This window comes from Nothobranchius furzeri, chromosome 13 (genome assembly GCF_043380555.1).
Source record: "Nothobranchius furzeri strain GRZ-AD chromosome 13, NfurGRZ-RIMD1, whole genome shotgun sequence".
NCBI classification, from domain to species: domain Eukaryota; kingdom Metazoa; phylum Chordata; class Actinopteri; order Cyprinodontiformes; family Nothobranchiidae; genus Nothobranchius; species Nothobranchius furzeri.
Window position 1 is genome coordinate 62,080,912 of NC_091753.1, and position 24,264 is coordinate 62,105,175.

At 43.9% G+C, this 24,264-nt stretch overlaps 1 protein-coding gene across 5 annotated transcripts in view; it reads right to left on the reverse strand.

The window, feature by feature from the left end:
* The window catches only part of myo18ab (myosin XVIIIA b), a 159,102-nt gene that overhangs the window by 128,766 nt on the left and 6,072 nt on the right, over positions 1–24,264 (reverse strand). For 3 of the 5 annotated variants that reach the window (XM_054734261.2, XM_054734260.2, XM_054734259.2), the window contains exons 1-2: positions 23,677–24,003; positions 15,133–16,210 (exon numbers count right to left, since the gene is read on the reverse strand). In XM_054734261.2, the coding sequence (XP_054590236.2) occupies positions 15,133–16,143 (1,011 nt within the window). In that variant the 5' untranslated portion in view covers positions 16,144–16,210; positions 23,677–24,003. Of the gene's footprint in view, positions 1–15,132; positions 16,211–23,676; positions 24,004–24,264 lie in introns of those variants that run through there. The other 2 variants (XM_070543733.1, XM_054734256.2) reach the window with 2 other exon arrangements.

Genomic DNA, 24,264 nt, shown 5'->3' on the forward strand with positions numbered 1-24,264 from the left:
GTTATTATGAAGCTAGGGCACATGTGGAGGACACGCGCGCAAAAATATACTTGTTTTCAATTACATTTATTGTGCCCACTTACTTTTTCTTTGGCCCACCCACAAATGAGTTTCTACGCTAATGGTGACATATGACAGACTTCTCTGAGCTCCGCAGCCATTACACTTTTCACCTCGCGCACCCCCTAGCGACAGCTCGCGCACCCCCCACACTTTGGGAATCCCTGAAGCATCACAGCTTATTGGTCATAAGTAAAGGTAATATATTAGGCTCTTAAAGCACTACATTAACCAACCCCTACATTATTAATGTTAATAATTGATGTGGCAGATCGTGAAAAGACTTCTCTTAATGTCTTTTGTTCTTTTATCTACTAAAAGTGATTTTATGAGCCATTGTGATGAATTCAATAAAAAAGAAACGCAAAGTGACTAGAAAGTCATTAACACGCAGTGCTGACGTACATTTGTGTGAGTGGGAGTTTTTCTTCTTGGTAAGAAATGGACACACCATTTGATCTGGCACAGGATGTTTGAATTTGTATTCATTATGTAAAATTTCTACACTTTTACATGTTTTTTTTATATTTACATGTATTTCTATGTCCCTGCCAACGATGAATTTGGGTGTTTTTGAATCAAACTGATGAAGATGACCAGAATGATCAGTGGGGAAGTTCTGATCATGTTTAGTTAAAAACATTTTGTTAAAATGCTAAAGATGGCAAAACATCACAGCAGTAGGAATTAGATTTCATGAGATTGTGCTATTTTGATAACAATAATAATAAATGAACAGGTTGTGCCAACATGCTGCGGTGTACCCGTATCTAAAGAGAACCACGTGGTGGTACTGAGAATGTATCCAGATGTGTAGGACTCTCTGATGTGAAGACCCAGACTAAGACCGACTGATCTGTGTCTCTGGCTCAGTTAAACATAGTGTTGAGCCTCACCTCGATGTTCTGACATCACAATCAATTAGATGAATGCATGTTGCACAGGCTTCCCTCTATCTGCAGATCAATAGTTCAGAAGCCTACAGAAACAGAGCAACATTCAATAGCATGAGAGAGCTCCTCACTGACACATGGTTTGTTCTTCTGACAATGCACCATTCCCTGCTGTTAGAAACTCCGTATTTATGTAAAGGTTCTGTGCGTAAACACAGATTATACACCAAAAGTCACCCTGCTCTCTGGTTTGGAGAGGACAGCTGACAGAATGAAGCCCTTTAGTGAAGGACACATTGATCCTGCCTCTGAACCGATCATTTCTCTGAATGACACACAGCTGATTGCAACCACACAAGGCCTTTGTTTCATCCAAGTGACCCTCTCATCCTAAACAAGCACAGGCTCTAACAGCCTGACATTTATTTGGAAGCCTAAATAGTAGCACAGCATGACCAGCACACATCCTACACACCCACTGAGCCTATTTTCAGCAGCACGTTGATTCAAGAGGCTCCAGAACGAACCTCTGGTCTTTATCACCACCAGCGGAGACTGCACATTAAAGAGGAGAACATTCTGGACAGAACATCACTCCACATCCTATACTGTTCATTGACCTCATCATATTACACTGCAGTGCAGAGGTTTGGGGAAATAAAAGGGTTATTAGTGTAATTCCCACCACTGGTCACAGAGATCACACAAACCAATTGTTCTTAAAATGACAAATATTGAAATATCAGATTTTTATATTAAAACTGTTATTTATTTTTGCTTTAATTGATTTCAAACAGCAAAACTGTCTTCCTGACAACTTTTTTCTTCCTGAGGTTTGAACTAGGAGAGGAGTTAATGCTGAAACGTTCTATTTCTAAAATACCTTCCAGCTCTTGGAGAGTGCAGATGCTTTTTTTCCTCCTCTCCTCCCTATCTTAAGCCTGATTTATGCTTCTCCGTCTGCGTCAGTGCGGAGACACGCAACGCCATTATCCGTCCTTGCGTAGGGCTCCGGAAGGCCCGCAAGTACGTACGGAGTCGAGCCCACTTGACGGATTACGCAAGCTTGTGATTGGTCAGGACGCCGCTGTTGTTTACAGCGCCGCCATTGCAAAGAGAGCCGAGTTTAACTAGCGGCAGACACGGAGAAACTTGAAGAATACCTCGCGAAAAAACTCTAAAAATATGAACGTTTAATCCCCCGTGACTGGAGGAGTGAAAAGATGCGCAGCAAGCGTTTTATTTGTGGACGGAAATGACAGGAAACGTGGGATTAGAGGTGGGGAGCGCATGAAGCTGTGGGAGAATGAGAGACAAATATGTCCGTGTTAAAAGTCTCTTATATACACAATAAACACAATATAAACACACCATCTTGGACAGATACATGACAGGATACCACAGAACAGCGCTACGCCCTCTGTGGTCCTGTCAGGCAATGGCTTTGCAACACTCTCCAGGAGACGGAGAAGTAAGAGAGCAAAACGCTTCAGTCAATCCGTGTGTGTCTGTCCCTTGCGGAGCTGACGGAGAAGCATAAACCAGGCTTTACTCTCAAGGCTCTTTGTCTTTGGGTGCACGGCTGCTTCTGCATTTTTTCTGGAAACTGGAATTACTAAAATGGCTCTTGTCAGTTGGACACTTAACGCGATTGACCAAATGTTTTCAACGATGAGAGCGGGAGAAGGGGCTCCTGGGTGCCCCTCTGGGACAGAGCCAGCTGGACATATCATGGACTCCTGGAAACAGTGGAACCTGATTTGCCTCTCTCAACTGTCTGTAGAGGATTCTGAAGACGTCTGGATATTCATGGTGTTGGTGTCAGGTTTCCTGCCTTTTGGCCTGGGAGTTTACCTGGCTTACCGGAAAATTAACGAGCTGTTGAGGAATATTGGCTCTTTCCCGGAGCTCAGGGATGGATTACACCGCGCTGTGAACGCACAGAGTCATATAATTGTCGAGATGAGTCGTAAGCGTGGAACTTTGGCTGAGATTCATGCTTTGGCACAAAAGATGGATGGCATCAAGGAGAAAGTGGACGAATCAGCACGGATTGGGATAGATTAATTTACGCCATTATTGGGAATGGGATTCGGCTGTTGCTAGCTGTGGTCGTAAGGTGGCCGTTGCCAGTCGTGGTGGCAACCCCCGTACCCGCTGGCGGACACCAGAGGTTCGGGGAGCCGTCAGGCTGAAGGAGGAGGCCTACAGGGCGTGGCTGGTCTGTGGGTCTCCGGAGGCAGCAGACAGGTACCGGATAGCCAAGCGGTGTGCAGCAGCAAGAAAAGCCTTGATCACAATTTGTAGATTAGGTTTATTTTTCACAGAGATCAGCTGCGGATTCCTCTTCCGCTCGCCATTCTAGGAATCGAAATAAAAAAACTTTGAACAATTCCGGGGAAAATGAACAGTTGAAACCGGTTCCAATCTATGCTCGATGCACAACCCTATTTCTTAGTAAATATTCTATTTGGTGAGAGATAACCTTTATTGTATTTATCCTAGTGGATCTATAATTAAACGGATAAACTAGTAGTAGCACATCCAACGTCAAAGAGAGTAAAATGTTATTATCAGGAGAGGGAGAATGTTTAAGTGGTTAGCATTCACAATAACAAGGTTACAGTTTCACACCGTGACAACTCTATTCCTGAGTAATTCTCATCTCTTCACAGTACCAAATACTTAGCATCTTCTTTATGAAAGCACCAGCTGTGGATATGACTCTGAGACATTTCTGTCTGTCTATGTAAAACACTGGAATGTGTCCAAGCATGTTTGTGGCTGATGGGTGGTGCTGCGCTCTGGAACGCCAATATACAAACGCTTCTGACGGGTTTTTAAATCGACCACAAAAAAGTTTGAATGCCATGAGAACATTCAATGAAATTTATAACAATCAGACAATGTAAATATATTACACCTAATAAATCATGATGTTTGGATAAAAATCAAGACCCCAACCACACAGAAAATCTAGAAAGAACCAAGAAAAGTGTCACTAATATATTTTATAATTTGTATATAAAGAGAATTAAACTTTAAAATAATTTATTTTCATTTTATAAATTGAGTAGATTTTTCTTTGAACAAATTATATTTAGCAGAAGAACTTATAAAAATGTATTTTCCTGTAAACATGTTGCAGAACAGAAGTTTATTCACTGTTACTTTTTCAGTTAGGTGTCAGTTTTATGACTACATTTAAAGAAGGATTGCACACCATCAGAAAACGTAACTCCACTCCTAGTCAAGATTTGAAAAATGCTATGAAAGTGGGCGTTGCCAGGAGGCACAGAGTGGTATGGCCAAGTGTGGGGGATTTCCATCCTGGGAGGGAGGGGGAGTGGGAGGAGACTGTACCAATGGCGTGAAATTGTACCAGCCCCAGCCAATCACAAGTTTAAAATGCAGTAGCCGCTGTTCTGCCACAGGGGGCAGCACTAAGACGTTTGTAGACCTAGATTCTAGATTTAATCAAGTTTACGCAACCATGTCAAAAAATGCACAGTAACAGAAAGATTGCATTTGTAAAGACCCAAGTATACAGTTGAAAGGTGAAATCTGTTCATCTTTTTTCTGTCACAGTTTGGTGTCAGGAATTATGTGCCTAGGATGAGCCATCTCAAAAAGCCCCTTATTGTGATGTCACGATATGGGTTATTAGCATAAAAACACATCTCTACTGTCAATGATGGAGGAACAGTGGTTGTACTCCAAGCCTCTCTAGAGCCGGGCGGACACTGTGCGACTTCTTCACTCGTAGTGTTCAGCTTCAGCTCAAACTGTATGACTTCCTCGCAGAGCAGATCTCATGAGTCATGTGCTTGCACTGTACAACCCAGTTTCGGGTGCGACCTGACTTGCTCACACTGTACGTCCGGTAGCAGCACGTCAGACCTACAACTATGCTAAAAAAAGAAGTTTTTACACAACACGTCAGTCTTTTTATGTGTTGTCATTGATGTCCGTTGTCCGTCAGGAGTGCTGTAGGATGACACAAAGGGATTTATGTGGGTTGGAGGAGGAAGACGAAAAAAAGAAAAAAGTAAATCAATGTTTTATCAGTTTCATTTGACAAAGAAGCTTTCTTGACAATCATTGTGTGCGGAAATAATGTGTATAAATAAAAACAACAGACGTGTGTTAAAAGGGAAATACCGTAGCTGGCGAGCCCTGTTGATGCATGTTTGCGCATGCACCGTGAGCAGTTCTGGTACTTTTTGCGTCGCAGCTGCTCACGGCGCCGCTTCAACAGTGCGATACCCTCATGAGGGGCGAGCAAAATATCAAACACGCCAGAAATTCATGCAAGCTCACGACTGCTGATCGGTAGATGGCAGAGGTGGAAAGTAACGAATTACATTTACTCGCGTTACTGTAATTGAGTAGCTTTTTTGTATATTTATACTTTTTAAGTCGTTTTTCAAATCTGTACTTTTACTTTTACTTGAGTACGTTTTTAAAAAGAATTGTAATTCGCTACATTTTAAATCATATCCGTTACTGAGTAAAAATAAATTATAGGCTTAATAAATTAAAAATATTGCGTGTAGCAGCGTCGGAACAGAAAGAGACACCTGCATGAGCGCCGCGTCTAAAACGTGGGGGGTGGGGGGGGGTACACTTTTGATAACGAGGACAAACAGCCATTTTTACCGCAGTTTTGCTCAAAGACATCAGTTCAGTCCCTGTGATCCACTCGCTGTTTACCTCCTCTCCTGTGGGTTGGAACCCGCACCTTCGCGCACCGGTGTGACGTCATCAGAATTCTGCTCGGGTCAGTAGCCGGACTCGGTTCCGTGTTTGAAATGTGTTTCCCTACCGCTCCGCACGGAAGCGTCAAAATAACGTTTAGCGTTCCTAACAAGCGGATTCTCAGCGCTTTGGTCATAAAACAGAAGACCTGCAGGCCTCTGTGAGTTAAAACATCCTGATACTGTTCAGGTGTAAACATTGTGCTCCATCCCTGTGTTTGAACTCAGAAGATGCTCCTTGATGCCACAGATATGTGATGATTTAGCTTGTTTCTTTATTTTACTCCAGAAAAAGAGATTAAAGAGCAAGTCACCCCCAAATAAACTTTTTTTTGCTGATAAACGAGTGTCTAATCGTGTCGTCAATAATTTGGCACTTCAGTGCATCTTAGTTAAAATTTTAATATTCTGCCTAAAACTGGCAGTGTTGTGCCGTTGTCAGGTAAAAACTCTGCACTGTATTTTAATTTAAATCTGCCACCGCTATTGGCTAACAGGTATGCTATGATGTAAACTGGTACATTATGATGTCACAATGCTGTCGTGAGCCTGTGTGTGTGTATTTGTTAGCAGCTCCGCCCCCTCAGTCTGCCAGGCAACAGCATTTGTTGCATTTTTCAAACATGAAGTGGGAGTGGAGTTGGACTCTGGTAGGGGTTGACTTGCTCTTTAAATTATTACAAAAGCAGTTCAGTGTAGTTAAATTAGTCGTTCAAAAGATTCTAACATGCTGCTGTGTGTGTGTGTGTGTGTGTGTGTGTGTGTGTGTGTGTGTGTGTGTGTGTGTGTGTGTGTGTGTGTGTGTGTGTGTGTGTGTGTGTGTGTGTGTGTATTACACATATAGGACTGCATGAGACAGCGTGGTTTCATCAAATCCATCAGTCTTATATCTTGGCTGAAGTAATGGTTCAGGCAAATAACATATTTCATAAATAATGACGTCTCTGCAGTGTCTACGATAATGTTTTATCTTATGTTGTACTTATCTTTGGTCTGGGAGGTGTAACTTATCATGATACAAGCCTTTTAAAACATGTTTAAGTGTTACAAGAGGAGATGAATGCATGAATTTAAAGTTCATGTTTGGAGACCAACCTTCACAGTTTGGAGGCTCACGCTGGTGAGGAGACACCGTTAGTTCTAGTAACACCTGGGCTCCCAAGGCCTGTTCTGACAGGATGGACGTTACGGGACCCTTAAGGATTCCAGTTGGATGATTGGAGGATTATTTAGGAGGATTGGAACGAACAAACTGGTTTCAGTGGTGAAGGGTTAAAGGTATTAGCTCAGCATTAAAATTGTAGAAATGCAAAATAACTACACTTTATTATCTATATAAACATGTACTGGGTCCAGTTTTTTATGTTGTTAAGGACTTTTGTCATAAATCATTACAGAAAATCCAAATCCTCTCCTCCACACAGTGAAGAACTGTGTTTCGCATATGTCGCTCCAGCACATAAAACAAGCTAGCTGCTGATGAATAACTGTTATTTGTTTACTTTCATGCTCCTAATTATTACGTAAAATTGTGTTTACAGCCGCAGCACAAGGTCTGAGCCATGTCTGTGTCCTACACGCATTTTTAAATAACAGGTCTGATCTAAAATAATAACCTACATCTATAAATCCATCTAGAACCGCACCGCTACTTCTGGACTCCAGACGAGTCCCGTTAGCATGACTGCAGCAACACTGCTAACCGTGTTCGCTCCGGTAAGGAAAGAACAAGTCCTTTGGAAAAGTTACACACACACGCACACAAACACACACACACACACACACACACACACACACACACACACACACACACACAATCTAAAAGATGATCTCTATATTTAAACATTAGAACCTCCATGACATCCTGGATTAGTGCAAACAGCGAGTTGAGCTAAGGAGTTACTCCAGCATCAGGAAGATTTATTCTGGTAAATTGTCGGTTAAATATTTTCCAGAGTTATGTCAATAAATACACACAGCAGTAAAACTGTAGATTACTGAACTATATTGGGACACATGATGGAGCTAAGACCAGCTTAGAGCTCCCAGTGGAGCAAAGAAATGAAATATTTAAGAAAAGTAAACAAACTGTACCGATTTTGGTTCTGAAAATGAACAGAATCCTCCTCTATGTGCAAATCGGGTCGCAGGTCTTCTGAGTCAAACGGTCTAAAGCATGTCTGCACCTCGGGTAGTGATATCCAGCTGGCGGGGGCGGAGTTCGGTTGAACTTCTCCAGTAATCTAATATCCGTTCTTGTCGCCGTATCCCAGAGAAAAACCAAATCTGATGGACTAGCAGAGGCTTCAGAAGCTACATCTGACTGATGACACAATGTTCTCTGCTATAACGCTAACGCAGAAACAGCGGAGTCAGGTGTTGTTTACTACAGCTGTTTCAGCAGAGCTCCATGTGAAACGTCACCAGCTGCCCAGGGCTTAGACCGGAAGTTAGTTTCTGTTTTTCCTGCGCCGGTCACAAACATCAGATTTTCTTACAATTCCAGCCGTCAAGATCCAAAAACCTTTTTCATCTGAGGTTTTAATACACATTTACACATGCTGTTCAAACAAATTTAGTCTCTGGCCGATATCTTTAAATGAGTGAGTGAACCCACTACCAAGGATGAACTCTGCTAACTTTAAAAATCAGCTGCTCTAAATAAGCATGAAGGTCAGAGAGGAGCTCTAGGATGGACATGGATAAAGGAACTGTAGCAGGGCCAACGTTAACTCATTCACTGCCAGCTGTTTCCTGATCACTAAAGGCCTTCGCTGCCAGCGTTTCTCACCGTTTTTACTGTTTTTTAAGAGTCACAGAACGTTGCGCGCTAGCATGTCGACGCCAAAACAACCAAAACAAAGCGGAGACTCACCTCTTACATCAGGAAGAATCCGTGTGTTTCGAGCGTTATCCGTTCTTTCATAATCCGTTGTTGAATTGTGATCGGCAGACACTTTTCCGGTTCGCGCCTCACTTCTTTTTTACAGGAACGGCCCAAAACGATCTCCAGTGTTGCTTCCTGATCATGTGATCTGTGACGTAAGCGGATGAAGATCGGCTTCAGGGCTGAGATGTTGGTTCTCTCAGCGCGGGGGCTCGTTCCGATGATCAAACAGTAAAAAAATGCAAATGACGACTTTAGTCGTCATTGGCAGTGAACGGTTGGATCTAAAATGACGACTTTAGTCGTCATTGGCAGTGAATGAGTTAACAGCTGTCATACAGTTCATTTGAAATGTTTGACTTGCATCTAGCTTGTTATGTGACAGGTTAGAGCACAGTCTCATGTTAGAGTTTTGTCATGAGAACATTGAGATACCTCACACACTGATGGCATCTAAAAATTAACATTTTTGTTTCAAAATAAAGAATAATTTTAATCACAATTGAAACGTACAATCCTAGAAAAACCTCGTCCAATCAATGTGCACGTCCTGTTCTCACTGACTGGATAGAAATCCTTCCATCAAACTGTGTGTGTGTCCGTGTGTGTGCGTGCACACACGAGCGTGTTGTGAACTGGTGTTGTGGTTTTGCACTGATGTAACCATCTTTACGCTGACAAAAATGTAACTAAGTAACTTTTACTTTGAGAACATTTTGTTTACGATCCTTTTTACTTGAGTCAAAATTTAGGCAAGTACTTTTACTTGTACTTGAGAAAAAAATTATCAAAGTACTGGTACTCGTACTTAAGTAGGAAATTTTAGTACTCCTTCCACCTCTGGTAGCTGGTCAGATGGGTGATCACCTCTCGTAACACCCTGTATACTACACATCGCTCAGTGCAAAACATGCCCCGATCTTGTAGATTCTTGCACGAGGTAGGGCTGCTCAATTAATAGAATTTTAATTCCAATTATGATCTGAGTTTTGAATGAATATAAAAACAAAACAAGCTGATTATTTGCTCCTCCCACTTGCGCTGCCCTGAGTTGCAAATGAAGCGCTCCTCCCACAGTGTCGTCAACTTAGCGACTTTGACGCTATTGCTAACAGCTTTTCAGACTGCCTTCTTGACTTTTTAAATCTTAAAAGTACCTAGCGAACACCTGAGAAACATCTCTGGTAACCCAAAAGCTACTTTCTGGATAACTGTTGTTGACATTTCCTGCAGGTTAGCTAAACACTCCGCCTGCGCTCCGGACCGTTCTTCAGGACATTAGGAAAGGGAATGATGTAGTGATGCGTCAGTCGCTAAAGAAACGGCTCTCAGAGCCGGCTCCCTGTTGAATTAACCAGAGTGAGTGACACACACCGTACCTGCAGGCTCCTGAGCCGCTAAAAACGGCTAAATGTGCGCGTGTGGCACGCTAAACACACGTGCAGCTTGCCCATGATTGCTGTGAGACCGGGTTGGGGTCAGGGGGTGCAGCTGTGGTTGGGACAATTATTACATTAACTGATGGACCTGTAAATAAATGAGGGTTGCACAATATATTGTAAATATATCGTTATCGCGATATCTGCATGCACAATATGCATATCGCAAAGAACAGATAAATATCCCAATGAATGGTCAGCTCAAATGTTGTTTGCTACACATAATGCATTCTGTCAATCAAATGAAAGCATTATGTTTTTTGTTTTTTTAACAATGCAAATAGAGCTCTTGACCCATTTGGCCAATCGGGTGGGTTCTCATTGGTCAGACGCCCGCCCCCGAGGCGGACGGCACTTAATTTTGATGGTTAGGAAACACCTGAGTTAGCTTTGCCTCTTTCTGCTTTTCCCGGGATCCACAGTCTTTTCTTCATTTTCTTTTTCCCTTTCCTCATCTTTTACTTTTCTAATTTTTATGATTTTTTTTTATTTGTTTTTGATTATTTTTGTTCCCGAGTTAAGTTTTTATTTATCGCAAGTAATATCGTCATCGCAATATTAATCATTGTTATCGAATATCGCAGGTTTTCCTAATATAGTGCAGCCCTAAAATAAATAGTTTATAAATAAGGTAGAAATAAGTTCCTCACGCTGATAAATAATAACTAATCTCTCTGAGGACACGGTGCTAGTGCACGCTCCTACAGCACCTTGACACGACTCAATAAATGTTATGCAACATTTTGTGAACATCAATTTATTTGCATGTATTTGTTATAAAAGCCACTGTATAATTCTTGCTGTCAGTATTTGCAAGATAACGTTATTTGGGTCTGTACTGGTTAGACTTAAATGAGTTAAACCAAGGACTATAGCCCTTGGGTCATAAACTATGAGCTATAAGTATATTGGTCTTTTTATACTGGGAATCAGGAGTTATTTTAGTGATCATCTTGTTTCTTGTTTATTTTTGTCCTGATTGTGCCCTGAGCAGTTTTATGACTGAATAAAAACAAATAAAATCAACATAAATTGAAAAATCGTCTTAAATGATCGAGATCTCAATTTCAGTCACAATAATCGTGATTATTATTTTTGCCATAATCGAGCAGCCCTAGCACGAGGGGTAAATCGGCTCGAAAAAAGTAGTACAGTTTACTTCTGGCTTAGGATATCAGAGCTTCTCAGCATATAGCAGCCTATCATGAGATAGGTGGGTGTTGCCAGCAACAGCTTGTTTTCCCCAAAGTGACAGAGCCCTGAAACGGCTCATTCTGGAAAGTACTGAAAATGTCAAGAATAAAAATGCTGAAATTGACAGATTTGGTGAAAAGGACTTCATAAAAGGTGTTTATAATAGATCATAGACCTGTTATAACTTCTAAAAAGTCATAATGTGTCCCCAATAAACACTTGTACCATATTACATCATGTCTAGCGTAATTAACATGCTATTTGTCGTACAGCAGACTGAAGAGTGTCCGGTTTCTGCTCCATATGAACAGCTCATGGAAGCCAGGTCTGTTAATTACAGGCTGAGAGGAGGAATATAATTATTACTGAGAATGACACCCTATGTTTTTAAAGCATGTACAGGGTGGAAGGGAGTCCTATAGACATCTATGTCAACACACTCAGTGTTGACCTTAGCTTACTGCTAGCGAGTCAGCTGTTTATGCTGCTGCAGCATTCTGTGACCACACTGCTGCATCACTGGAGACAAAAGCAACATCACCACAGTCCTAAACAGCAGCCACACTCGACCACTACATGCAGCACTGCTCTCTGAGGGCTTTTCTACATTTCTAAGTGGACATGTCTACTTGCTACCTGGACCTTTTCAGTGTGTTTGAACTCATATAGACACAACTAACCCACAGCAGGGCTCAGCTGGCAACGTGCTAATGCATCAACCCTAAGCAAAGGAAAGAGGAGAACCATGAATGATTTCTAAATGAATCTGACACAGTGGATGTGTTCTCACAGTTAAAATGATCCAACTTGTGTTTTTTGTTTTCTCATATATGAAAGGGAGGTTTGATCACCACCCACCAACGGAAGGTGCCTGCCTGCGTGCGTGCGTGCGTGCGTGTGTGTGTGTTAGCAAGAAGCATGGTAGCATGAATCACTGCATTAATATTGATGAAACTCTCAAAAAAGTAATAATTGGATCTGATTAACGGTTACAGAAAACCCAATTAGACTCATCATCTTAAACACAAAGATGTCTAACTGGGTCAGTTTAATGGATGCTGGGGTATAATTCAGCGTAACTAGCCGAGTCATCACCACCACATATTCTAGCAACTGACGTTAACGATTTGGCCAAATGTTTTCTGTTGAGGTTGTATTTCAAATGCTGGTATGGAAGGCAGGCAGGTGAGATGTAAGTCCTTCAGTAACTGCTAGGCCTTCAACAGTTGCTGTCAGCACACACCCTAGAAGCCAGGTCGCTGCACACACAACATCAGAAACGTTATGAAATAAAAAACTTTCTATAAAGCACATCTAGGCTTTTCCACTCATCCAGCTCCTTCATTCTCACAAGTTCTCTCCACTTCCTTCACCAGAAAATGTCAGGGGGACGAGACAGGAAGTGGCCTATTTGCTCCAGAGCAGATTCCACAAATACCAGAATGAAACTTACTGGGAGAGCGCCGCTTCCTTTTGCCTCGACTCAGCTCGTAGGAGACGTGAAGATGCCTTTTAAATACAAAACGCTCCCGTTTGATCATTTTCCAGGTTTGACTCTCGTGTCCGAGTGGACGAGGGGGCGATAGTTTAGAACAGCAGCATTACTGGCTGTCCGTTTGGTTCGTTACTGCGATCATTACCTCATCTAGTGTCGATGAGAGGCAACAAACAGGTGCTTCTATCACAAGAAATAATGATATGGGAGTCTAAAGCTTTACCAACCCACCCACTAAGGCACCAGCTTCACACGCCCCATACATGACCTGGGGACGTCTACACAGTTAGGGTGGTGCCCCTCCTGTGGGGGAGCGACGGTCCAAGCCGGTACTGAAAAAGGCAGTGACCTGGTACCCGTTACTGATGGAAATGCTGCCCAACTGAACTGAATCAAGTCACTTTATGGAGTCAGATTTCTTTGAATTTACCGTCCTCTCAGGCAGATTTCTCATCGACTCCATACGGCTGACCACTGAGATCTTTTTCAGGAAGTCTTCTGAAAAGATTCTGACCAGCAGCTGAAATGAAAACATCAAACTAGAGATTCTGAGATTAGTTTTTCGTTTTTAATAGTTTTACCATGTTTTATGGAGCAACTGATGTGGATATTCTCTCGTTTGTTGTAACCTGGTGACTTTTTAAATGGTAAATAAAGCCTTTATTACTACTATTATTATTATTAGCATCTAGCCTCAGCCTGTGATTGAGTCTTCTCTCTGTGCTTTTTAAAGAACATCCTGTCCACACGTTTCAGCTAAAAGAATGGCTGCATCCTGTCTGTCTGCTTGTCTAACTTTTAATCTACTGATGTTTGTGTGAACAGAAAACGTCCCGGCTTCAGCTGCTGCAGTTGACAGTGCTCAGACAACAACATAGCGCTGGTCTTCTCTGGGACGATTGTTTAGTGACAGTTGGACCATGTTCATTTAGACTAAAAGAGATGTTCTTACATCTTGTGAATTATCTTTGAGCGGCTACTGCTGCTGCCCACCAGACTGAGAAGAGTTGAAGGCCATTTCCAAACCGTTGGGAGAGCAGAGAGGACGATCATCACAAATGAAAAACATTTAAAATTACGTCCATTCCAACCAGAAGTGGACTAAACCAGCAGGCTCGCCCTGAGGTCAGAGGTCAATGCTCAGAGAAAGCCAGAAAGAGTCTCTAGACAGAAGGGACCAAAGCACAGTGAGAAACATCTTTTGAATTATATTCCACTTCCTGTTTGCTACTCAGAAATGACTGGAGCAGGTCATCACATGACTAACTAAACCTTCAATCCTCCATCCATCCATCTATTTTCGGCCGTCGGGTCGTGGGCGCAGTGGCCCAAGTTGAGAGGCCCAGACTTCCCTCTCCCCAGCCACTTGGGCCAGCTCCCCCGGGGGAATCCCAAAGCATTACCTGGCCAGGTGAGAGACATAGTCCCTCCAGCGTGTCCTGGGTCTACCTTTGGGTCTCCTCCCTGTTGGACGAGCCCAGAAAACCTCACCAAGGAGGCGTCCTATCTGGATACCCAAGCCACCTCAACTGGCTCCTCTGAAGGAGCAGCAGGTCTACTCCGAGCCCCTCCCGGATGACGGAGCTTCTCACCCTATCTCTAAGGGAGAGTCCAGCCGCTCTGCAGAGAAAACTCCTTTCGGCCGCTTGTATCTGTGATCTCGTTCTTTCGGTCACTACCCAAAGCTCATGACCATAGGCGAGGGTAGGAACGTAGATCCACCGGTAAATCGAGAGCTTCGCCTTCTGACTCAGCTCTCTCTTCACCACGACAGACCGGTACAACGCCCGCATCACTGCAGATGCAGCACCAGTCCGCCTATCGATCTCACGCTCCAGCTTTCCCCGAGATACTTAAACTCCTCCACTTGGGGTAGGACCTCATCCCTGACCCTTTTCTGAATCAAAACCATGGGCTTGGACTTAGAGGAGCTGATTCTCATCCCAGCTGCTTCACACTCTGCTTCGAACCGCTCCAGCAAAAGCCGGAGATCACGTTCTGATGAAGCCAACAGGACCACATCATCTGCAAAAAGCAGAGACTCGATCCTTAGGCCACCAACTTCAAACCTGTTTTATAAATTTGTCTAAGTTTCACCGACACCAGGAACCTTCCTGCTACATTTAATACATTTAAAACTGTCTGACAGTCAAGTTCTTGCACAACACGCCACCACACGTGTAGCGACAGCAGTTTGATGTTCTTCATCCTCAAGCTCACCCAGCAAAGATGTTCTGATTCCAAGTCAGAGCACCTTTGCTGGAGAACAGGCTCAGGTAAAGCTGGCACCTTCTCTGTGAGAGGATGGAAGTCTCACATTTAATACTGAGAGTTTAGACCACAAATCAGCTGATTCACAGACAGAGAAGAAAGTGACGTGAACATGAAGAGCAATAAAGCTGCTTACGCTTCTGGCCTCCCTGCGCAGCCCCTCGGTGTTCCTCAGCCAGCAGCGGCTCAGTTCGCTCAGCTCCAGGATGGGCTGCACCTTCAACCCCACGGTGTCTCCTGACTGACGGATCATCTCCACTATCTCGTCCCGGTTCTTGTTTTCCACATTTCGTCCATTTATCTCCACCAGCCTATCACCAGGCACCAACCCCAGAGCCAGATCTTTGGTGCCGGCACCAGGTTCAGCAAAGTGGACCACGCGCCTGTACACGCCTCCATCAGGGCTACGATCGAGCATAGTAGTGCGACGCAAAGAAAATCCAAAATCACCAGTATTGCGCCGCTGCAGTTCCAGCTCACGAGTTTCTGGAGCGCTCGGTGCAACCACAGCTGGCAGCTGCAGCTGCGCAGCGAAGACCTTGTCAACCAGCTCAGGGATGCAGACTCTTCTGGTGTCTGCAGCTCCTGGTCGAGCCTTCTGGCTGTGCTTACGAAGCATGCTAAAAACTTTGCTCTCCACCTGGGGTGATGGAGCAGCAGAGTTTTGGCCTGAGGGAGTGGAGCCCTCTGATGGGCTCTCCTCTTTGCTCCTCTGGGAAAAGGAGAAGCGTTTCATCATCTGTGAGGAGTTCTGCTTAGCGAGAGAACCAAAGTGAGCGACCCGATCCCGTACAGAGCTGCGGTGGTCATCGTGTCCTCCCCCACTTTCACCTTTCAGGTCATCAGTAGAGCTGGCGGCACTCAGCTGGTCATCCAGGACCACGCTGCTTCGGTTGCTGAAGCCGTCTGATTCAATGTCAGTCAGTAGAAGCTCATTGCTGCTGGCCACTTTAATGGGGATCGGGCTGGAGATCTCCACTTTGTTCTTGCTGTCACGCTTGGCCTCCCTCTTCAGGTTAAAGAAACCACGTCGCACGCTCATCTCCTCCAGGCTGCGCAGCTCTGCTGCAGACATCCTCTCCTTCTTTTCTTTCTTTTCTTTTCTGCTCCCATCCTTTTCTTTGTCCTTTTTCATGAGATTGAACATGGTGGCTCTAGTCCCCCTGCACTGGCTGGGTCAGGTCAGTCCGTGGCGACCAAAAGGAACAGAACACCTGGAGGGAGGGAGAGGAGGAATAATCTGTATGAGATTTAATAAACATTAAATATTTATGAAGGGATGGTCTGAAGCTGACCAACACTGATAAAGAGCTCATAAGGAGCTAAGTGCCACTGAGAAAGCTAGGTGGACTAGTGCAAGTGCGACAGTTGTGAATGCAAGGATAAGCACCCTACGAGTCGTCTAAGCAAGGTTGAATAAATCCCAAAACAATCAGTCCTTGGTTTAGTGTAGTCGTCTACCAGTCAGAGAGGTGGAACGACATCCTAGTGTTGTAGAAGCAGCAAGCACCACGCTAAAGTATCAACACCTTTTATAAAACCATATCCGACTAAAGCGTTCACCTCTTCTACGTCAGTGAGGAGATGACGCCAACTTTCTGAGTTCACATGACACAGATGAAAAGATTGGTCTTTAAAAGTTTTCTCTCATTTAACCAAATTTTAAATCACGACGGCCTCGGCGGAGTTCTTCCTCTCGTCATTCTTAATAGCAGCTTAGCAGAGATGTGGTTTTACCTTTGAAGTAGGGACGTCCCGTTCCGACATCCATATCAGAAATACGTCCGATATCGGCCCAAAACCACTGTATCCGATTAGATGAGTCTGCATCAAAAATCTCTGATATTAGCAATACGTTCTGCTCTACATTTAATTCCAGTGATTCCATCTAGCAGCACCCAGATCCAGCAGGCAAAGCCCGCGTGATCAGAACGGTGGAGCGATGTCGGCCGTGTGGCTGCATTTTTCGTTAAAGTCAGAAGAAGACAGCGTGGCTCCCGAGGTGAACAGAACTGGGAAAGTTTAATACGTCCAACCTCGTCTCACATTTGAAGCAGCATCAAAAAAAATACAGCATGATGAGTTTTGCAGTGTGTGAAATGGAAACTTAGGACACTAAACTTGTAGCAGTTGGTCAATATTGTGGGTTTTTTCCATATGCCCTCAACAGTACTTACCATTTGCTGACAGTAGATTGAATTAGTATTTTGCACTTTAAAGATAATTATTTTTGTCTCTTTATTTACCTTACATATTTCTCAGTCTTTTAATTTATTATTAGTTATTTTATTATTATGTCTAAGGTTTACATTTATGCAACCAAACAGTTGGTCGGTTTTTTCATACTTACTGTTGCTGGCTTTTGTTCTCCGTTTGAGTAATATCACCTTTCATACATCCCACACTATGAAACAGTATGTATGATTTGTGCCGAGTCGTATCGGATTGATACTGGCATCGGTCAGTACTGAAGGCTGCGATAATCGGTATGAAAATTTTGTATCGGGACATCCCTACTTTGAAGTATAAGAAGTACTGCGGCTGCTAAGAGGACAGCATCACAGATACTTCACACAGAGAGCAACTGATATCAGCGTTGGATCAGGGAGGGCATTGAGATCCTGAAACTATTCCCAGAGACCATCAACAGGGATGAAGGAACGTACACCTGGAATTCAGCCCTCCACGGGACAACAGACAGCTGGGGCGAATTGGTTCCCAGCTGTCTATAAAATCTTAGGAACAGCTGATGACACGCCATGAAATCATCACAGAGCTGAAACACGTCAAGCCAGCTGAAAGATAAAACCTCAATACCGCTGTAAGGTGCGTTATTTAGGGTCATTTTTATTTTACAATAAATAAATGTCCATTACTGTAAATAAATAAAGAAATCGATGATAAAAAAATGTGTACAACAGGTTTTACAAGCATATTAACTCAATCTTCATATATTTAAAAAATAAGCCAAAACAAACACAGTCCAGAAAAACTAAAGACACTCTCAGGTCACTCACGAATTATGAGCATACACCGACATCAGCCAGGTGCTGCAGATCTGCTCTGGAGCATGCAGGCGTGTGTCAACACAATCACGAGGAGGAAAGAGTACAGCAGAGAGCTTAGAGAAGCTCAATCTGTGAAGGGTCAAAGGTAGGGCTGGACGATAATTCAATAGTCCCATGTATCTATCGATAAACATGTGGTGCGACAGATAAAAAATGGTCGATAAAACTTTTATAAAAGTTAGAAACACGCAGACAATGACTCAACTCTGAAGACTCTCCGGCTCTTACCCAAACCTCGTCCTGTCCAGTGGTTTATTACCTGGACTGCTGCTGACACTGAGGGAGTTCCTGATGAGTGGATGTCTTAGGGAACTCTAGACAGGGCTCTCACCTGTTCAGGTAAGCCTGGTTAAGCTATTTTCCGGTCTCTCTGTGCAGTTGTAACAAGTCAGCAGAACATACAGCCTAATTGCGCTGGTGGGTTCTGGTTAAACGGAGTTAATGGTTAGCTAAACCAGTACCAACACTACAGGGGCGGCTGGTCCAGGGGCGATGGGGCGACTTCCTCCATTGTGGTCTGCTTGTCCGTGTTGTCCAACCAGTTTGAGCCCTCACTGCTGGGTGTTCCGGCCTTACAGGGCGATGGGGGCGATTAGCAAGACTGCACCTATCGCTCTCATAGAAAGTAATGTAAATGTCTCCCCCCAACTTTCCAGAGCAACAACGCAGTTTCTAGGGGCTGACGGGACGCCTCCCTATCTGCCTACGTCAAGCGTTACGTCCCAGTACAAGGTTGCGTAAAGGACACGCACAGAGCGGCAAACCACTTCCATAATGGCGAGCTGCCGAAGCAACACCATCGTCTCTTTGAAAGAGTTTCCTTTAAATCGTCGTACCAATGCCAATAAAATGGCCACAGAACTATTAGGACCACCAAGACCAAATCTCAACATCAAACAAGCTGCAGTTAAAAGCGGGAAATCCTACAATCGAGGACTTTCGAGAAGGTGGTATGACCAGACAAGCTGGCTCGCGGGCTGTGAGACAGCAGGCTCACTGTTCTGCTCCCCATGCCTTCAGTTCAACCCAGTTGGCACCACGGCGGCCCACAGCTCGTGGATGACCACAGGTGTCACCGACATGCACCATCTGGCTGAGAAGGTGAAGAGACACAAAGCGTCAAAGACCCACATGTACAGCTGCTTCAAGTTTTCTACGTTTGGACGAGTTAATATCGCCAAGGAGCTGGACAGCAGCTACCGCCTGGCAGTCCGCCGCCATAACGAGGAGGTGAGCAGGAAAGGACATCACCTTAATCACCTCAGAGATTGTGTCAAATTCTGTGGCGTGTTTGAATTAGCCTTGCGGGGGAAAGATGAAAGCGAAGGCTCAAAGAACGCCGGCATTTTTCGGGGATTAGTGGACTTGGTGGCATCTTTGGATGAGGTGTTTGAGGAGCACCTGAAAAAAGCGACTGTTTTCAAGGGCACGTCAGAAGCTGTTCAGAACGAACTGCTGGACAGCATGCTGGCGGTCGTCAGAAGCGCATTACTGAGGACGTCATGGCAGCTAGATTTGTTGCATCCTAGCTGACGAGACTACCGATGTGTCAACACAGACGCAGCTCGTGCTTGTGATTAGATACACCGTCGCACAGCACGCAGTGCAGGAGCGGTTTTCCCTGTTGTGGATTCGACGGCCAACTCAATCACCCGTGTGCTTTTGGACAGACTGATCACCCTCTTTCCTGACGCTCACAAGGAGAAGCTCATGGCCCAGGCTTATGATGGAGCCAGTGTGATGACAGGAGAGCAGGCCGGGGTCTAGCAAAAGGTGCGCGAGCATTTCCACAATGCTCATTATGTGCATTGCTACGCACATCAGCTCAATACGATAATGCAGCAGGCAACCTCAACCATCCCTGCCGTGAATTTTTTTTCTGGTCTGAGCGGTATTGCCAGCGGTTTGTCCATTCGCCCAAACGCACCAGCATACAGAGCTTCAGCCACAAGATGGAACTTCAACAGCAGAACTGTCAACACCGTGCATGGCCACCTGGAAGATCTCATTCAGTGTTTTGAGACCATCAACTCATCTGGTTCTTTTGATGGCAACACAATGAGAGAGGCCTGTGGTTTTGTCAGGATGAGGATTTCCAGTTTTTTCTGCAGCTGTTTAGTAAAATCATGCCTCACGTGGACATCCTGTACAAGAAACTGCAGAAGAAGGACATCGATGCCGTCTTCATCAAGCACGCCCTCCAGATCTTCATGAGCAGTGTTGAGTAATTATTTTATTTATTTATTTATTTTCTGTTATGACACGGTTGTTCAAACAATGATCCATTTGCCTTTTACATTATAACTGGGGTTTCAAGTACTTAATAAAATAGATCTGTGGATAAGCCTAATTTCTCATGGAACTATGGCCGATTTCTGATCCCCTCAAATTAATTTGATCGAAGCCGATAAAACAGGTGCACCCATAGTAGTTTACAAACTTGGCTTTCAACCTTTGAGAGCTGGTCAAAGTTTACTTAAGGGTGGAATAGCCCTTTAAACTAACCAGAATTATAACCAAAGCACACAAAAATCTGCATTCTACCGGTTACTTTATTGTCATATCAGACAACCATGTGACATTTACAAACCTTCCATGCTTCTGTTTCACATTCAAGTCAGAGAAATTTTATTTTTGATGCAGAAAACTTCTTAGTGTTGTCAAATGACCCACATATTCTTATGTCTGTCTAATTTTTAGTGTGCTCTGACTTGGATTTACAAACAGGCATCGTTGGTCTCCCCTCAGGCAGTCAACAGCAGCGGCAGGTGGCCACAGAAACCACCACCAGAAGGAGAACGGCCTTGGGAGAGGACGAGAAGCAGAGGCTGTGGAAGAAGATCTGCGACACCATCCTGACACACCAGACTTCTCCAACCACCTGATCAGTGCCACACTGCTACAAGCAGAAATGTTTGAGCAGCACTGCCACACTTTTCCCACGGGTGCTCTGAATGCCACGGTGGAGGCGTACGCCATGCTCAACAAGAACAAACTGAAGACAGAACTAGCTCTGGTCTATGAGGACCCTGAGTTCAGGAGCTGCTGCGGTGCGCCAGCGTTCTATCAGCTTCTCATGAGATACAACCTCCAGGACACGTTTTCTGAGACGGTCGCATTGATGAACATCCTCATCACAACCCCGATGACAACAGCTGAGGCTGAGAGGTGCTTCTTAACCCTCAAAAGAATTAAGAAATTTCTGAGTAATTCAATGGGCCAGGGACGCCTTAATGCGCTGTCCATGCTGTCCCTAGAGAGGGAGCTAGTCTGGTCCATGCCTGACTTCAATGAGAAGGTCATCGATCACTTTGCTGCTTTGACAGACAGACGTGCAAAGTTTCATTACAAATGGGAAGGTTGCATATCTTTGCTTGTGGTATTTTGTTTATTTTGTTCAACTTGTTGATAGACGTTTTATGACGGCCATAAAATGTATACCTACAGGCCTTTATCCATGAGGAAGCAGGTTTTCTTTTGTAAAAATGTACAGATAGCTGATTGTTTTATAATATAATTATATTTTCTCTATTCTCTTTATTTTGTTCAACTTGTTCATTGATGTTGACGTTTTATGATGGCTAGGGGTTGTATGAACTAGTCACTAGCCGACTTCACCGCTCTATAGTGACTTGTTATGCCTGTCATCGACTAGTCGCTGTCACGTGATAATGACCGGCAAGATGCAGTCCTCAGAAAAGACAGCAGCCTGCTGTCAGCAGGTGACAAGCTCCTGCGCGTCGGGAGGCGACGCGCTGTGCCAGAGCGTCGGTACTAACACCCGCCGTAAAACGGACATTTAACCAAATTGTGACCTTTACCCTCTTGCAATTTAACCTTCCCCTCACCCCCATCCTAACCTTAACCAGCTTGCACATGCAAAGCTCTGATTGTTGACGCGCTCCAGACATCTGCGTCCTGAGCACGGCCACAGTAACATTATCAAATCAGGTGTCGCCACCTCAAAAACTAATTTAACACGCGATCGTTCATGTCGGCTCATTTCCTTTAATGTTTTCTGTCTTTTATTCTTTTATTTGTGCCTGATGCGTTTCGCTGCTGTGGAGCGGGGCGCATCACCTGGTATGTCCTCGGTGACGCACCTCACTGATGTGGCCGGCGAGCACTCCGCTGTTTTTGCGGTCGGTAGATCTTTTAGAACTGCAGTTCAAAGGTAACTCATGAGGTGAATATATATGAACCCAGGTAGCAGTTTCTCTTTAGGACTGAGAGGAGATGCAGGAAGATAATAAACAGGCAGGACAGAAAAATAGTCAAATAAAAACAAGTTAGTTTTTGTACCTGCTGGTTGCAACAAACAGACACCATTGAAGGTAATCAGAAGTGAGGAACAGAAAATGAAATAATTATTTTAATGTTTAGAGCAGCAGGAACTCCGAGAGGCTGCAGGCGCATCAGTGAGTTTGCGGCCGCTGTGCAGGGGGAGGGGGGAGAGGGCTGAAGCAGGGGGAGGGGGGAGAGGGCTGAAGTAGGATGCAGAAACTACCGTTGTTAAAAGAAATGTGTTTTACTTTGAAAATGTGGGCGCAATTTTAATTGTCAAAAACTCCAGCGAACCAACCGACCCCGCCGCTTCAGATGTATGACATCATCAACGACTAGTCGAAGTCGACTCGATTTTCATTACTTGACTGTCGACTTTAAAAAAATTAAGTCATGCAGCCCCTAATGATGGCCATACATTTTTACCTACAGGCCTTTATCCATGAGAATAAAGGTTTACTTTTGTAAAAATGTACAGATAGCCAATTCATTGCTGATTGTTTTTTTTTATTATACTTTCTCTATTCTGTTTTTTTGTTAAACTTGGTCATTGATGTTTGTTCTGATGGCCACACATTTTATACTTACAGGCCTGTATTCAAGAGAAATTGTACATTAGTTTTCACGTTTGATGTAAATATGACTATTGCATCACAGCATTAAACATTTTTTCCCTGGAAATTGGTTTCTGTTCTACACTTAGTGATACTTTCTGATTTACTTTCTTTACATTTACATTTATATTGGACTAATCCCTTGCTGACGGGCCAAAATAATCACATAGCTTAAAAAACTATGGGCTGACTCCGATAACAGGTTTGTAGAGCAATAAATCACAATATAGTTAAACAAGTAGACTTTGAAAGAAAAGGTGGACTTTGTCGTCGTGTATCGCCCCTCTGAGATGTTTCTCAGGAGCCGCCACTGCAACACTAGCACTAGTACTAGTACTAGTACTTACAGTATATTAACTGACGTGAGGACGACAGGACGTAAACAGATGTAGCATTCAGGCAGGTTTCCTACGCTAGGCTAATGGTTGGTTTGCTGGTTTTTGGACGTTAGTGAGAGATAATAGTTGCTGCTGGAGTCTACGTGAAAAGGGAAACGCAGAAGCTGCAGCGACTCGCTCTGCTCTCGCTGGACTTTCTAACAAGCACCGTTGCTAGCTAACTAGCTTAATTGGCCTCAGATCTTAGCTTCATTTGAATACTGAACCAGACCCTAAAGACCCTGTAAAATGACTCCTAGCCTGACTGAACGCACAACCGCCTCATATGAGTGTCCCGTCTGTGAGCATATGAGCCATTAGAGGACCGAATACTCACTGTTCCCTGCGCTGCAAACGGAGCCCTGCTGGTGCCTGGTTAATGGGTGTAGCTCGGCTTGTATGGAACACAAGCCGCAACCGCTGTGGAAGCAGCGCGAGCTGCCAGCTCCTTGTTCTCCAGACGTCACCGCATCTGCTTAGAGGTGAGCGGCTAGCGACACCTGCTGGCCACTTGGTTAAGCTACAGCTACTTCCGCTTTGAAACGTGACATTTCAATTCAATTCAATAATTTACTTCACTCAAAGTTTAAATATACAAACTTCAAATTAGAATATAAGCATTCAAGTGAAATATGGGGAGGAAGAAGAAAAAATCTTATATGACCTACCCCCTTTAACTAAGACAAGATAAATAACAAAGAGTACAAAATAGCCTTGTACACAAAAAATAAACCACTCTCTTACTTCCACAAATAATATCACTACTAAAAAATTAATCCTCCATCCTCAACTCACCAAATCATACGATTTTAGCATTTTGTCTTTATACATTTTTTTGAATTGATTAGTAGTTGTACATTTTTTTAATTCATCATCCAGGTTGTTCCATAATTTCACACCATATATTGAAATACACATTTGCTTT